Source organism: Pelmatolapia mariae, linkage group LG5 (genome assembly GCF_036321145.2).
Source record: "Pelmatolapia mariae isolate MD_Pm_ZW linkage group LG5, Pm_UMD_F_2, whole genome shotgun sequence".
Taxonomy (NCBI): domain Eukaryota; kingdom Metazoa; phylum Chordata; class Actinopteri; order Cichliformes; family Cichlidae; genus Pelmatolapia; species Pelmatolapia mariae.
The window spans coordinates 32,023,095-32,041,102 of record NC_086231.1 but is presented as its reverse complement, the minus strand read 5'-3'; the positions used below and the strand labels follow the sequence as shown (position 1 = coordinate 32,041,102).

General features: G+C 39.0%; 1 protein-coding gene across 1 annotated transcript in view; it reads right to left on the bottom strand.

The window, feature by feature from the left end:
* Nucleotides 1–18,008, bottom strand: part of LOC134627251 (contactin-4) — a 130,201-nt gene that overhangs the window by 25,315 nt on the left and 86,878 nt on the right. The window contains exons 12-19 of the mRNA XM_063473207.1: nt 17,564–17,717; nt 10,517–10,644; nt 9,793–9,965; nt 7,372–7,489; nt 4,423–4,581; nt 3,277–3,426; nt 2,580–2,650; nt 1,927–2,161 (exon numbers count right to left, since the gene is read on the bottom strand). Coding sequence (XP_063329277.1) covers nt 1,927–2,161; nt 2,580–2,650; nt 3,277–3,426; nt 4,423–4,581; nt 7,372–7,489; nt 9,793–9,965; nt 10,517–10,644; nt 17,564–17,717 — 1,188 coding nt within the window. The remainder of the gene's footprint in view (nt 1–1,926; nt 2,162–2,579; nt 2,651–3,276; nt 3,427–4,422; nt 4,582–7,371; nt 7,490–9,792; nt 9,966–10,516; nt 10,645–17,563; nt 17,718–18,008) is intronic.

Here is an 18,008-nt window from a genome sequence, read left to right as displayed (position 1 = left end):
TGTTGTCAGGCCTGCAGGTATCAGGCTGTTGTTCTCCTTTATCTCACAGTGGACAGAAATTCTTTTTTGGAGTGGCACAAATAATTTGTGTGGCATCAAATTTGATGCAGAACAGCTGATTGTTCTGTAAATAGTTTGAAATGTTTATTTAAAAAACCACCTTGGCTGCATTTTTAGGTAAACAGCTGCAAAACTTCGTTGTTTGCAAAACTCAGTTACTTCTTCTAAAAAGTAACTATATAATTAATTGCCCAACATTGGTCATTATATACTGTATTTTGCAGACAGAGAGTTACAGGACTCTCTCCCAGACCACAGACTCATAATACAAGTCAGAGCTTTATAAAAAAAAAAAAAGAAAAAAGAAAGAAAGTTGTGTTTTCAAAATTGGAGTTCAAGTTATTTTTACTTCCAATAGTGTTAACATACTACACAGGTCATGAACAAGATTTTTTTTTAAATTTTCATTGTAAGTGGGCTAAAGCAGTTAATTAAAAGTAGTCTAACATAAATGTAAATGCTGTAATTTGATTATTTTAATAAACCATGTAACTTGGATGGATTCGATGCTGGCCTGACCACAGTGCACACGTCTGCTGTTGCTCACAGTGGTCCAAGGGACCGCTCAGGGAGTTTGTGTGTTCGCTCAGACACATGAAAAATTAGAGGGAACATTGGTTATTAATGCACATATTTTTACTTCTACACAATAAAAAATATATTTTTGTCAGATCTTTTGGGAAATCTAAAAAAATCTAAACACAGGTGTAATTCTCTAAGCTACATAAAACATGAGCGTCACTTGATTTTTACCTGTTAACTACAGAACAACAACTGCTGCCTGCTGAGCTACCTGCTCTGAGACTTATTTCTGTACTACTCCATCATCTGTGACTCCGGGCAGACTCTTTTTTTTTTCTCCTTCTTTTCTGTCCCTCTGTTGCAATGATCCTGGACTAGACTAGACAAGAGCATGTCCTCACACTAACGACACACACTCGAACTCACAACTCTCCTAACCTTTGCACCAGTTTGTCTTGTTCCTCGAAAAACCTTGATACCATATCTCATCCCATTTTTTGGTAAACTCAAAGTACAAGTTAATGGAGTCTATAATAATAAATGCGCAAAAGCTAAAAAACTAAAGACAACGACACAGTTATTTATGATATTGCCTTTTGTGTGTACCGTATTTTTCGGACTACAAGGCGCATTTAAAATCCTTTAATTTTCTCAAAAATCGACGGTGCGCCGAATGTATGAATTCTGGTTGTGCTTACTGACCTCAAACCGATTTTATGTGGTACACGGCGCTCAAAACTCTGTCAAAAATGTTTTAGTACGACTTTGGTAAGCTACGAACCCGCACCACTTGATGGATTGTCGGAGCATTATGGCTACCGTAGTCAGGAGCCTCACGGAGTAATTCGTACTGTGCTTCAGCATAATATTACCGTATTGTGTGTGTAGAAGGACCCCAAAATGTCAGCTGTTAAGAGACATGTTTACGAAGCAGATTTCCAACTCTATCAGTCACGCAGTAGAACACGGGAATAAGAGCAGCTGTGAAGATGAAGAATTTGATGGATTTGTGGAAGAGGAATGAACTGAAAAAGTGAGTGTATTGTTCTGTATTTTTTGTGTTATAACCGAACAATGTTGAGTTATTGTGAATGAGTTGAATAAAGTTTAACTTATTTGACTGTTTTGTTTCGCATTATTTGCCTTATGTATGAAAACAGACCCGTTCATCGACAGTGCGCCCTATAATCCGGTGTGCCTTATGGTCTGAAAAATTGACACAAAATGCGTATTTTACATTGTTATCATACAGTTATCATCAATACACTGTTGTCGTGAAAGCCCTATTTGCAGCTAAAAGTGAAAGGATACGTATTTATATTTGCAGGACGTGAAGACGCTCACCTTCCTCTGCAGAAAACACTCTAACAACGCGGCTGAACGGCCCCTCTCCCATATTGTTGTAGACTCCCACTGTCACCTCAAACAGGGACAGGGGTGCGATGCTGTCATTTCTGTAAATATATCTGGATGCGTCAGGTGATGCCAGCACTGTCTGGATCCAGGTGCTGCTGCCAAGTGGGCGGAAAGCTACAACATAGCCAAAGTCCTCTCCGCTCTGCTGTTCCTCTGGAACTGGCTGAGATGGGGACAGAAAAGTTACGCCTTTGACCCAAACAACTGTGAGCAGAAATTAAATTAGGCAGCTGTAAAAGAGTAAAGCAGTAACAGTGTTTTATGTCTAACAAAGTTTTGAGCAAATCAACGGATCCAGCACCTCTCCGTGCTTTGACACACATCCAAAAAATGTAAAGCTGTCACCTAATTCTGGATTTACACACGTGTAATTTGCACTGGCTCTGTATCTCCTTGTTGATTTACACAACAGGGGGAGTCAGCAGGCAGCAAATCAGAAAACCTCTGCCTTTTAATTAAAAGCCATTCCACTGAAGCCAGACTGCTGCAGACGCAGAAACCTGCCAGGATTCCATTCTCATCAAAAGAAGAATACTCTGTCACAATGAATGCCCACTCAGAAATGCCCATGATCCTCTTACCTCCCACATAATAACAAGTTCTCCTCGAGCTCCTCCGCCACCACTCACGTTAATCGGTGCAACCTTGGGAACTAAACAGACACAAAAGGAAACTTGCTCATCCCTCAATTCTGACTGTTATGTCTGACGCAGGTGCAAGAAGTAGTTCAAATAAGGGGATCACAGGCACTATGTGGAGCTTCTGTTTACACAAAATGGGTTAATCACACAGGAGAGGAATTAGGTTTTTGTTGACAGTGGCATTACCACCCGTGTGCGCCGCCGTTATTAGCCGAGTGCCATATGTCAGCCCCGTGTGTGAGGCTCAACAGGAAACTTGTTCCCTTGTGATTTAACCAGTGGGATAGAATTACTCAGCTAACCAGTCAAAAAAAGACTCGCTCACGGCCGTGTCTCATGGCATGTGCGAGTGGGAGATGCTTCTCTTGATGCAACCACTAATTAAACCCAACGCATGCTCCAGAGTGCACAAGAGCTTAGTGCTGATACTTTAAAAAGCGTTTTAAAAGTGTAACTCAATTTCCACTCTTCCCGCGTACGACTGAGTAATCAAAGTAGTGGCATGAAAACATAGAACAGATTTGAAACATCACAGGGAGCATGGACAAAAAGTGGAACTAATCAAACAGTTAAATTACATTTTCCAAGTGGGACTGATTAATTTGTTATGAAGAGAAACAACAAATCGAGAGGGTACCTGCTGCTTTGGTTCGAATCTGTTTTGATGGCGTGCTGGGTTCTCCAACACCAACACTGTTGATTGCCACCACCCTGAATTCATAATCCACCCAGGGGTTCAACTCTTTCACTGTGGCATGCATCATCTGTCCAGGCACAGAATCAGGAACTAGGATTAAAGAATTTAGAATTGACATGTGTTTTGTGTTTTTATGTTTCATGTGTCACATTCACATTTGGTTCCCAGCAAGTATAAGTAGTTCATATACCAATGAAATGCATGGAATGAAACTGTGAAATTTCCAGTTTTAATCAGCTCGTCAGCATCTCTACAAGCATCATAATTATTGTCGATCGCACAGGTGTATCAGCATCTTGCAATGCTATTTTAAACAGTAACACAACTAAATAACCACAATTAATAAGCTGTTGCAGGACTGAGGATTTTTAGGCTGTATTGCCAAAAGTGGCAAGAAATTCCTATGAATACCTGATATTTATTTACTTAATGATGGTAAATCAGCCCTCAGTACACGTGCATTTTGATTAGAAAAAATACATTTCAAAGTACAGTGAACAATAGCTCCCCTCCCCGTGGTTCTGAGGGGGACACAGAGGTGCAGCCTGTGTTATATTTTTGGACAATAAAGTTACAATGGAAAGGTGGTTAATTTTGAAACCAACTAAACATCAGGATATGTCACTTTTATAGATCAGTGAAAGGGCGGTACTACTTATATGCAAACAATACTAAGCTATGCTACGTATCTGCGTGGAGAAAAATACCAGGGAAATATGTAACTATAAAATTCTGTGAGTAAAAAGAATTTTATGCATTTCTACATCAAGACTTCTTGTTTATTGTGGAGCCATTCACAACTCAGTAAACAGTTTCATTCACTGAAAAAGCTGCAAAGCATTTCAGCTTTCCTCTGTTACATGTAATACATGTGAAATGTGTTATAAATGGTTTATATGCACAAACCTTTAACTTTTAATACATCAAAAAATTGTTTTTAAATATTGTATTTTGTATTTATATCATGCATTGCCTTAATTATGTTCATTTATAATCACCATAAAGAACACTGAATTTTGAACCTTGAATGATAAAAAACACATTCAATAAAAATATAACTGCCTGACGGTAGTGGTGCATTTGTACCTGTCCTCACAGTCTGCCAGCCTATAGAGAAGGGGGTCCTGGCCTGCACCATGTACTTAGTAACAGGGCTGTGGTTGTCAGGTCCAGAGCCCCAAGACAGTTGCACAGTAGTGTCAGTAATGTCAGTCACAACCAGGCCCTCGGGGGGCCCAGGAGGTCCTGCAACAAGAAAAGACACCTGCATCAGCCTCACTGTACGGCAGCAGCCTAAACAAATGAGAACACGTCAGCTTTGAGACTCCACTGCAGGTGTTATTCATAACTTAGCTAACAGGAGATATAACAGGCTGTGACACTACCATAATTAATACACCGAATATCACAGATCAGTGGGAACGCAGGTTACACTTCTTTTATCAGAGACTGGTTTTTTTTTTTAAATGCTTTAATTATTAAAAAAAAAAAAAACAAGTACAAGAAGAAAACAGTGAGTGAGCTGAATCATGAAATCTGACCTATTTAGTTTCTGGAGACATGTATGCCTCACACCAGCAAGAAAAACAACAAAGAAAGAGAAACAGGTCGCTGAATATTTTTCTTTTAGGAGGTTTGTTTAGCTTTAATGTGTAGATACATTTAAAAAATGCCTTTATTCTTTATCACTGGGCTTCACAGATTAGTTGTACAATAGGTTAAAGTAACCTTGTCTTTACATACTTATAAACTAGGACTAGATAATGTATCCATGTTAAGACTTTGCTTTTCTAAGGTCCAGAAAAAAAGAGGTAAAATTGTGCATAACATTGTATGTTGTCTAGCCTGCTGTAAGTAGGTGTACCTACATACAGTATGATTCCTTTTTATTTCTATGAAGATATGTATGTTGCATGGCCGAGACCCTTGGATGAGTTTTTCAGTAAAGATTTCATTTTACAAGTTTTGTGTAGTAGAATGAGCTTATTTTGCTCAATAGACATTTTCTGTCTGAGGGAGGTTCAGTGTTTTTTGCTAAGTGAAAGTAGAGTATAATAATAACAAAACACAACATTAATTACCAGGGATTTGGGAAAAAGGCAGATTTTTCAGTTGGTTTCTCACTAAAATCAGGGAACGCAGCAACACGGGATTTCCTGCTAAGCCCTGCAAATCTGCAAAAGTAGCGCTGTGCTCTAAATGCGACTAACTACTTCTGTGGGAAGATGATTGAGCATCAACAACACTGGTTTTGGATTATGCATATAAAAACACAATATGGAAAACCTGCATAATCTATATTGGTGGCAGACTCTTGATTCCCTGCATTGTTAATCTGAACGTCTCAGATTATCCCAGACCATTCTTTCTACGCCTAGTCTAACCTTTGCACTTTATTTTTTATCATGTATTTCCTTTGTGTAATAAGTCATGGTTGTGATGGAGTGTCTGTGAGGATATTTGCAAATTCAAATGGAATTTGAACTTGAGTCTGCACACTTGGTTTAAGGTTTTGACAGATTTAAACTCACGTGAAGCTCGAGAATAAATATGAGCAAGCTTGACACAGTCTGTCTCTCATCTCACAGTTCTCCCTGGCAAAGCCTATAAGGCGTATAACATATGCATAAGCTATGCTAACACATAATAAAAATGCAATAAAAAGAGACAAAGGAAGTGTCTGGAGCTGCGGACACCGTTATATCTCTGAAGGCTGTGTAGAAGCAAGCACCCTGAACTTAACGTTGTTGAATAAAGCCTATTGTGTGTGGGTCACAGACATATTTTGTCTCTACTTAAACTACTGGCACATCAACCTCAGAGACGGGTATGTAGGATATCTATAATCCTTGAGTTTAAACATCAAAAATGCTCTCCCCCATGTTTATGGCATGAAATCAGTTAAAAACATACTTTATAAAATGTTTTCTTGCATGAAGACTGTTTTTCTAGATACCCTTGAAGCTTTTGTGGCAACTTACTCTTTCCTTCAAGTTAACTGTGATATAAGAGCCAATGAGTTTAACTTCTTTTATTTTCTCAAAGACTTTGGAGTCATCAGCCTGAAAGTTGGAAACTGGGTAACACGTGTCAGGAGTATCTATTTAACAGGACTAATTTAACTGACACATATACTTAATTACCCATCTGTTTTTTTTTAACCACTTAGCCAACATCCAACAAGTCTGTCCAAGCAAGACGGTACGGCCAATTACAATCACAAGTTGACCTAACCTCCATGTCTTTGTGCTGTTAGAAGAAAGCAGAGTACGCAGAAAAGAAGAAAAAAAAAAAAACACATCACTGTGCCACTTATAGTTAAATCCAAATTATACTCACTAATCATAGAAACATCATTGGGATGTTTTTTTCACAAAAGATCTTATATGCAGAATACTGTTGCTTTGCATCTTTTCATGTGTAGAAATGCCTTCTTTTGGCATATTTCCAGCAAAGCCACTGGGACAAATTTGAGTGTAACACCATCAGGGGGGATGGCTTACAAAGCCCTGTCTTTATGTCTAGACGGGCTCCATTCGTTTGGCAGCATGCAGCATCATTCTCTTGGCTGAATTTGAACCGGCTCTCGTCTGCCAGTCAAATCGATCAATCAACAAACGGCACTATGAGCAACCTGAGTCTGCATTGCCTGCAACAAGCCAACCGCGCCAATACAGGCGGCCGTGCCGTATTAAAAGAACAACTTTCAGTGCTGAAAATCATCAATATTTTCCTTCTGAAATCAGAAAAGGGATCTAACATGTCTTTACAGAGTAAAGCTTGTTTATCAGCAGTGAAAATGCTGCTAACACTGAAATGCCCAATGTCAAATGTAGAGGACTTTTCTGCTTTATCGCCTGATTTAAAACTTTTGTTGGAAATTATATCAATAAGTAATGAAATTTATGCAACAAGTCCCCCTCTTTACACTGTCGGTGATACAGCTCTTATCATCATCTTAAGAAACACAGCCCCAAAATCAAGACATGCAGAGTACTACAAAATGACAAGCAGTGTAAGGAGGAAAAAGCATACCTCTGACAATTAAGTCTGCTGCTGCAGAAACTGTGTCGACTTCAGTGTGTACCATACACACATACTTCCCAGAATGCTTTAGCTGAATGTTCCTCACCATCAGGTCACCCGCAAATCCCTGATGACAGAGACATATACGACTGAAAGTCTCGGAGAAGAAAAAACCTCCACCAAAAGCAGCAAAGTCAAAGTGAAAAGAAAAGACGTATAGGAAATCCTCAGGAGCACATTCAGTTTCTTTCTCAGCCATGTGCTGTAAATCCTCCACAAAAGGAGCTTGGAATAATCAACCACAAGACTTTAGGAAAAAAAAAAAGGCAAAAGAAATTAATTTGGTTTTACGTTGTAAGAAAGGCTACACAAAATTGACTTGTTTTCAGTGTTTTCAGTATTTGTTGTATTTACACTTTAACCTTACAACTCGGCTGAGTGGCCCCAAGAATAATTTTCAGAGATGCTTTTTTCAATTTGTTGCTGCTTGTGCACACACACCACACACACGCTCGGTTTTTTTTCCAGAGAAATACAGAGACTCTTTGTTTGTTTGAATATTTTTAAAGGAAACTCAAACATCTGTTGTCATTACGCTCACTGTGAAATGTTAGTGTTTTACGGCAGCTTCAGTGGTCCTGCTATGATCAACCTGACAAAGCATAAATCTTGCAATCACAAAAATTTTGGCTCCTTTTTGAAGGCGCAAATTGATTGATTTGCACTAAGATCGCCTCTGGGCTAGAGAAGTCTCATCCATGCTTGTAGGCTCCCTCCTCACGACTCACAGTAACATCTGTTGGCGTCTGAATTAAATGTACACAGCTTTCACGTGGGTTTAAAATGGAGCTAGCCTACAAATACCAGTTCCCCTGGTGCCTTTATGTTCTCACAGAACCAGTTCAGTGTATACAACCTTAAGGAATAATTTGACAGGGTGAGAAATGTGCTTAATTAGCACAGAATCCAGAGAAAAGAGTGATACCACTCACTTGTCTCAGAGACGGGCTGGGAGGCATTTAGCCTAGTTTAGCACAAACACTGAAGGGAATTCAAAACCTTTTTTTTTTTTTTTTTAATCCAGGACCATAAAAGCTTAACAATTACAGAAAAAATACTATATGTGAATTTATTCATTGACTATAACGCTATAGGTACGAAGAGGTTAACTAAGTTTATCATACAGATTGCCTGAGCTCACCAATCCCTACATATTATTTTATTAACCCAATATAATTAGTGAGTTTTAGAAGCAAACGTATGTGTTTTTTGTCAGCCGGTCAGCCAGCTACCATTTGTTCTGAACCAGCTTCAATTTGCTGGCTTAAAATTTGAATGGAAGATTATCAACATATTTACATATTTAATCATGTTTGTCTAATTGGTGCGGAACAACAATTTACAGAGTTGCAGGCATGTACCTGATATAATTGTGCAGTATGATCATGAAATATATCCATTAGCTGACATTTTTATGGGTAAATAATATATTTTTTAAAAGTTAAATGGCAACACACTGCATCATGCAGTACTCTGTCATTTGATGGCTGTAACCTATACAGAAGTAGCCAAGGGAGCAACAGCTATTAAACTGCTGCTGTTATGATGAGTTGATGCATGTCAGTGCTAGAAAATAGGACAACAGCGTTTCCTGACTCACTGCAATAACATGTGTCAAGATGTGGGGCCTGTGTGGGCAGTGATGGGGATATTTTGACACATGTAGGTCCTCCTAAAACCACATGTTGCCATTTTTATATTTCCATTTGTTAAAACAAATTGATAGAGGTAAACAAAGAATTGATAGAGGTATATGAGCTGTGTGTGTGTGTATATATATATATATATATATATATATACATATTTATTTTTATTTATTTATTTTTTTTCCAGGTGGAAACCTCTGAGGTTGAATAATGAAGCCAGTGAGGTGCAGGTCTATAATCTTGTCCCTGACGTCCTCGCACCGCCGGTCTTGTCTGTGATGATAATGATGAAACTGACTCTGTGTACAGGTGTGCTTTATATACATAACAACTTGGGATCAGAAATATATGGGATTGACTGTGCCACATGGGCACACAGCCACTCTGTGGAAAACAGAATAATGACTAGCTTATTTCATTCAATGAATGCAAATCAGTTTATAGCTTTTATGGACTGTGCTTTTTCTGGATGTATGTCTGATACTCTGCCTCTGTTCATAAAAATGAGAGACTGTTCCCATCTTCAAAAGTCAGAAAACTTACAAATTCAGGGATCAAATAATTATTCCTTCCACTGTATGTTTGAAATTGATTTGGATTTTACTGGATCCACCATGTTTGTGACAGATACAAACGTGGTGTATTTTTATCAAACGTAAAGCAAAAAAGCTAATCATCGTACTGTATCACTCACACTTTGTATTCATTTCTTATGTATACATACTCCTCCAATCATCTCAAAGTGCTCCTGTCTGTTGAAGTCGATAGCTTTGCCGTTGAAAAACCACTTGAAGATGGGGCTCAGGGACGAATCACTGGACACCTCACAGGGCAACACGATGCTCTGTCCCACGCTGGCATCCAAGCTCAAGGGTGGAACTATGATCTTTGTGGGCTCTTGGGGAGAAAAACACATTGACTTGTTACTATATGCAGCACGGTGTCGCTAGCAGCCAAATGAATAAGGTAATGAAGCTTATTTTGCCCAGAATCACGAGACAGATTTTGGTCTAGCACTGTAATTAAGCGACCTTAAATAACTTCACTTAAAAAGCAAAAGCCGCCCATAACTCAGTAATGAATAATTAAAGTCGCTGCAATCACAGTGTCAACTAGAAAGAAATAAAATGACTCTCTCACTCTCGGTCTCCATAATAATCATCATTTAACAACCCCAAATCTGAAAATGCTACAGGAGCTCTTTTAAAATTAAATGAAAATATTCTTCACTCACAGCTATAGACGTCAGTGGTTTGCCCCACTCTGCTACATGAACAATAACTCAGAGCTGACAAAACCTCGGATGACTTATATGTCTGTCAAAGCGGCAGGAACATAAAACGGCTATATATTTCATTATCCATTTCATGCTTGAGCTACTATTTTTTTTCCCTCTAACAAAAGTTTAAACCCTTGGCTTAGAAGGTACAAAAAATAGAAAAGAATACCTTTTACCACCAGTGTCCCTGTGCTGCTGGAAGTACCAAAACGGTTTCTGGCCACACATGTGTACCTGCCTCCATCCGATTTGGAGATATTGGTGATACGAAGAGTTCCATCCTCCATGATGGTCCGTCTGAGGAGAGAGACAAAACTGAAAATAGCCCATTTCTTTATGACTTCTTCAGTAATTAACTGAATGAACAATGATGTCAGGAATCAAAGGGACTAGCTCTGGCTGTGATAAGATTTCATTTCTCAAACCATTTGAACTTTCTCTCTTTTTTCTTTCTCCATTTAATTCTTTTTGAATGAAGGCTTTAGAATCTATTCCAAAAATCTATTTGCACGCTTCAAAAGATAACAATTATCTTAGCTGAAGCAGAACAGATTTGCTGTAGGGTCAGCACAGTATTGACAGCACAATAGCTTAAATGCACATATTAATTGGACACACAACAGGCCACCGGGGCCGGGCGGGACGGTGATAGGGCGAGGGGAGCAGCGCTGTAGAGAGGGATCTTTACCTGCAGCCTTATCGCTCTACAACATGCGACGATTATATCAGCATGCTATAAGCATTTCTGAAATGCAATAATATGGTGATATACAAGAATCTCGCCTTGAAAAAAGCATTAGGCTGGCAGTCTGATTAGAGAGCTAGACAAAAACATGACTAACGGTTACACAGAGGAATGATGGCCTTGTTGTATGAGCGAAACAGCTGGTGACTTACTTTTGTGAACTACATTTTCCTTTGATACAGGAGCTCTCTGTGGTCAATAAAGGTGAGGAAGAGGGGCTTCTTTTGGGGGCTGTGATTGGGGAATTATTACATTAAAAAAAAAAAGAAAAACATATATATATTTAATATGTCATACAAAATCATATATAGTACTGTGCAGATGCCTTGAACTGACCCCAATTTTATTTTCATTTCACCAGGAAAATGGGAACTAGATGCATGAATTATTGGCATAAGCGTAGGCATAGTACACTGAAATACAATATATAAGGCAAAAACAGAGTTTGTTCAATTCTCATAAGGCTCAAAGTCAATATTTGGTATGAGACCCTTTATTATTTCACACAAGCTGAACTCTCTTAGGCAAGACTATTCCTTAAATAGTCTTCAGGAATAGCTCTCTAGGTTTCATTACTGCTTCAGTAATGTTCAGGACAGGGCTCTGGACTTTTTGTGTTTTTACTGCATTGGCAGTGTGTTTGGGATCATTGCCAATCAAAGTTTTCAAGATCAAGAAATATTCAAGGACTATTCGAGACAACGTGTCCAACACCGCTGGCTGAAATATGGCTCCAAACCATGACAGAGCCTCCACCATGTTTTACAGATGGCTGTAGGCACTCACTGTTCTCTGTCTCTCTTCTGGCCTCCTCTGTTTGAACCAACAGGGCAGGGATAGCTCAGAAGGTAGAGTGGTGCCCCCATGATCAGAAGGTTGGGGGTTTGAATCCACTGAACGGCTACCCCGAGGTACCCCTGAGCAAGGTACCATCCCTACACACTGCTCCCCGGGTGCTGGATTGGTGGTTGCCCACTGCTTCACTGAGTGAATGGGTTAAATGCAGAGAGGAATTTCCTCATGTGGATCAATAATGTATACATACGTACACATATGACAATTTCAAATTTGGATTCCTCCCTCCACAAGACCTGTTACTACTAATTTTGATGAACCTCAGCCTTTTTTCCCCATTCTTGACAGACACTGAGAACTTTGTCTGCCAGTGACAAAGTACCTGAATATACTACTATTTAAAACGGTCTCTTTGCTAAGTTATCTGTCATTTGCAGACACAACACCGGTCAGTCTATGAGTAGGATGTCCTTTTTATGTTTGAGTGATTCATGGGCTAGTGTTACAAGTGGCCTGACCAAAAAAAAGAGATTATATCGGCATGATGAGTTTTAGAGTCTGCAGGTATTTCTTCCTAAGAGCTGTCAATGACAAGGTAGGGTAACCTGTATTTTGCTTGAAAGGGGAAATCGAGGCCAAATAAGCTCATTGCGCTAATTGCTTCAAGAGTGCGTAATAGCTGAAGATGATTCAGCTGAGTATATAAACATTTTTATCTGCTCGATCTTCTCTGCTCACTCGTGGGGGAAAGACTCAGAAACATTTTAATAAGCAAATCAACCTTTAACGATAAAATGAGTGGATGAAAAAATAAATATTTTCAAGTTATTCAGGCTGACATTAATATACACCTTTGCTTATATTACTTTACATTACGCCCTGGAATTTTATTTTGCCACCTCGGCTGATAACAGAGAAGTCGGAAATCACAGAAACACACGCATAAACGAGGCAGATAATGCTCTCCTGTTGTGACCTTTGGATTCAGTAAATCAAACAGAAACACTGTGAGCAGCCAGCTCAAAAAAATCAAACAATTTCATATTGGCTTCCAAGAATAAATATGTATTCGCTCGGGCCAAGCTGAGACCCAGGGAGCATGTCTGACACAGGGTGCTTTGCGCTGATTTATTGACAAAAATATCAAACACTGAGTGATGGAGGCACACTGAGAACATGACCCGAGGAGCAATGAGCTGCAAAAACAAATAGAAACGTAAAGAACTATCTACTTTGTAGACAAACTGCGTTCCGAGCTGTGAATTTCTATTCTTGTTCAAATGTGCTGCCTGGGTAATTTTCTTCCTTTCCAAGACCGGCCCATGGAAAATATGATAAATAATCAATCCCACTGGTCGCATGTTGAGGCAGGTCTGCAGAGCTAAGGAAAGCCTATGGAAATGTGGTTGTACATAATGATTGGAGCGGGAGCAGGGAGGAAAGAAAGAGGAAGCATGCGATAATCGGCGTGGAAATAAAATCTAAAAAATATAGTCACTCTGCGAAATAAACAGCACTTTGGTCAGATTTACTTTTTAGCATCTAGAATGTTCTTCTTGATAGAAACAGACAATTTGATACTCAAACCAGTGTACTTTGACTTTCAAGTATCTCGCACTTTGTTTTTGATGTGGTATAATATGAAGGAAATGTATTAAAAATCCATTGCTGGTTTCTTTGAATACAAATTTTCCAAGGAGAATGGACAGCTCTTCTAAGATACACTCTTTTTGTGCTTTCAGGGCTACAACAGCTTGTCACTGAAGAACTGCTGTTATGCCCTTGACAGGAGTTACTTGTAAGTATTGGCTTGTGGTTTGTACCTTACAGAGACCAGTCTATAACCTGAGGTGACAACTTTAGCACCTTAAACAGTACAAAAATGGACAATTAAAAAAAAGCTGCAAAACTGGTTCCAAGGGCACCCATTCATTTCTTTTCTATATTATTATTATTTGTAGTAGTGTTAGCAGTAGTAGTATCATAGGAGTGGACAAAGACTGAGGAGAATTTGAACCCAGGACTTTCCAAAGGCAACACAAGACAGATACATACACAACGTACAACAGTAAAATGAGAAAAATACAAGAGTAGACTTGATATCCTTTTTTATGTTTAACTGAACACTGCCTGAAAAGCTAGATCAGACTGAGGAAATGCACTAGAAGAAAATGCACCAGTATGTGTCTTTTTTGGGATCTACATTTTGGACTTACAAATAATCATGTCGAGGACCTTGATGTAATGTACAAGAAGGTTTCCAGTCAAGTAAGACAAGTTAAATGCGTTTTCATTTTCTATTTATAGCCATAGGAATGTATGACTTACATGTTTCTAATTTCTTATTTTATTTCTTTATTTATTTTTATTCAAAGTGTTTATTGTCATGTGTACAGAAGAAATAGCATTTCTCTGTGCAATGAAATTCTTCCTTTGCAGTCCATACACAAATGCCAAGTTAGGTAGGGTTGAAGGAAAAAGATAAATAAGGATAAAAATAAGACAACATATTAAGGTAAATAAGGTAAAAATAAGGGTAAAAAACAGTGAAAGAGAAATAAATAAGTACAAAATAAGTAAATGAAGACAAGTGAGGTATGCAGTTGTCAATGTAAAATGATGTACAAAGGAGCTTAATGTGCAAAATGAACTTAGTGTGCAAACCAAGTGAGACTTCTACTGCCACAAAAATCAGTTCAACAGTAAACACATGCATTGGGTTAAGACTATGAAAAGTTTTTTTTATTTTTAAGAACATATTTATGTGTTAATGGTTAAAGCCATCTTAAAGTTGATCCAGATAAGTATTAAATTTGCAGTGGTGAGCTGTTAAGTTGCTGATGTAAGGTTATTGAGTATTAAAAAGCATGAGCCCACTAACTAAGGAAGAATATTTTCAAGCATGTATAAATGGGAATCCTACAGTCTTGTGCCTGTAGGTGGGGTCTTTGGGGTTAGCTTACAACCTACCAATTAAAATTTCCGCAGATGAAGAGACCGCTTTTTGTGATGCCGTGTGCATGAGTGACATTAGCAATAACAAGGACAATAATAAAAAAGGAAATGACCTTTTGAGAAAGCCCTCCACCTGTGAAGCTTTCACTTGTAGCACATATGTCATTTCTAGTGAAAATGCAGGCAGAGCAGTCAGAATTCTCTGCAAATTCTAAAAGTCCTTGATTTAAAAAGGGGGGAGGGAAAAAATAGGCTCATGTTTTTTTTTTCCCCTCGGGGAAAAAGAACAATCTCGAGCTATATGAATCACAGACACATCTCACACTTTTGAAATACAACAAGTGTCCTTGTACCTATCACCATGCTGATTAAAATTCAACATCTTTATTTTTACATGACCAAAACTGTAAACTACAGGGTGAATAAAAAGTCTTATTACACTATGAGCGCTGCTGCTGTAAAACCAATTCAGCAACAGAAGGCAAATTATGCTGCATCCCTTTTAATCATAGCTGGTCTTTCAGAGATGGTGCCACACTTTGTAAAACTGTGACAGCTAGCATTTTAATAGCAGATGCAGTCTGGACCTGTTACATGAAAACACCAGCCATGATGAAACAGCCATAATTTATATTATAAGGGATGGTGGTGAAGCCCCTCATTGTATCAGCTGTTATGAAGAAAACTGTTTTAGTTCCATTCATATAAGCCAAATGTCTTCTGATTGGCTGTGTTTCACAAACAGAAGGTTTGAACTACAGGTGGGTGCTCTGTGCTCACAGACGGAGCCGTGTGCCCTACATGACCTTCTCAGGAATATTCCTAATATGTATGATTGACATCACAGAGAGTAATGAGCAGAGCACTCATTGGTCCGTTGGAATTACACATACGATAACCTCATTATTTAATATTTTAGGCCTGTTTTAATATGAGCATCTTTCATTGTAAAAGTATAAAGATGACAGAAAGTAAGGAAAAGCATAACAGGTCTCCTTTAATAACACCTGTAATAGTAAAAAAATACAGAACAAAATCCAATGTATATCGACCTGTAAGACAATCTAAACAAACCAAACAAGCATGAAAACTACTCAGACTGCTAGAATGACAATGAGATCAAATCAGAGTTCAAAACTCGAACCAACAACAATCAAAAAGTTCAAATGCTAGAATAACAGTAAAAGCTAAACAGGAACCCAAACTCAAATATATTTACAAAGAATTGCACAAATTACCACAACACATAGGACTATGATAGTAGGAGCTGGCTACTGAGATTTATTATATATTAAGTTATTCATATTTATAAAGGATAAATGTTAAATCATACTATTTCTCCATACATTATTCTATTTGGTTAAACTGCCAACTTACTTCAATTTTCAAATATCATCTTTCTTTTTTATAAAGAAATTCTAGGTAACAGCACTATAAACATTTTCCCTTTAATAAAGAGGCCGACTAACAGTTGGTAATGCAGCCTCATTGTGACATCAATACAAGAAAGCCTCTGTTCCTTTGATGGCAAATTTTAATGCGTTATTACCAAAATGACCTCAGAGCTCCAAGTTTAGAATACAATTAAAAATTCAACTTACTGCCAAACCTTTTCTTATTTCAAAGCCTCGCTTGATGCTAAGGTGTTGTAAGCCACTGAAGCAGTGGTAGCTTTAGGAGGCAAGGCACTAACACAAAATTGAAGCCATTAAGTTAATTATACAGCGTGAGACCGAGAAGCCTTTTGGACGGTGTTTTACAGAAAAGACATGCTTTCAGTTTCAAGTCGGATGATGTATGGGTATGCTGAACAATGGCCCAAAGACGGATACACCCAATGTGCCAATGCTGCTTTTTACTCCCATCAAAAAAAAAAAAGAAGGATCCAAAATACTCCAATATTATGTGATTAAGATAACATCATATTGTCAACAGTGGGAGCTGCACTTAGGCGCAGCTCAAAAGTGAGTAAGGAAAGTGATTTTCAGTCATTGTTGACAACTGTTAAACTGCTGTGAAGTTTCCTGGGAAATAATTTGTCTGCCCTTATTGTAGCCTGTCTACCAGTTATCTAGCCATCACTACATGACCTTTCATGTCCCTTTCTTTTACACCCAGCGTTTAATGAAAGCAGACCTCATACTGTGCTTGAACTCTTGCTTGGTTCATCCTGTGTGGATTAGCTTCTGCTGAGGCTGGGTGCAACAGCAAACGGGTTCTTTTAGCTCACATGTGTCGCCTCAGACCTTCAATCATGACACGGCGCGGCCTGTCATGTCGCCTGAGGTGGCGTTTCACTGAAAGATGGAGTCAGATTGTTTTTCTCTTTGGCTTTCACACGGAAAAACTCCCAACAGGATCTCTGTTCTACTTTTTTTCCCCGGCTTTGAAGAGCTGTAAAACTGCGGCGACACCGGACGCTTTGAAGTTTCAAACAGCTAAATCATACAGTGCTCTCCTTCCTGTGCATTGCAAAACTGATAAGGCTCGGTGTCATGGCCTCCTTGGTACAGGCAGCAAACAGCAGCAGTGTCAGCAGAAAACCAACATCCATATCCGAGGGAATAAGGTGTCTATCTAAAAAAAACACATTCTTTGACCAACGAGGAAGTTTTATGCAACACTGATTCCAAAGTCCCCTTGAGCCAAGGCATAAATAACAATCGGTACTGGAAATTAATGCCTTCAGTGGGTTGTGCAGCGGTGCTTATAATACCCTACCTCTCACTGTCCTTCAGGTGCATCCCCCCCTCTCTCCACCAGGAGACTGTGGCCCTGGGAGAAGCGTGGGGGCGACACTCTAACACCACCTCACCCCCCCTCTGGATCACCGTGGACTTCTTCACGGGGCGCCGGGTGAAGTCAGGCGGCGAGGCTGAGGAAGAGACCCGTGTTGATGCCATTTGTCTCGCTTTGTCGAGGTGCAACAGCTGTGCATCAGCCAAAATGTCAAGTGCATCACCAGCAATTACGGAAATTATATTTTACCACCAGACTGGCTCATTGTAGGAAATAATTATGGAAATAAACGTGCAACGCCGCGGCACAGTGAGGCGCTAGTTTAGCTGGTTTCTACTTATTTATTCACTTTCAAACAGGGAGCATTTTAATTCCAGTGACAGCACGATGTACAGACAGCATATCTTTTCCTTGCCTCTTGTAAATG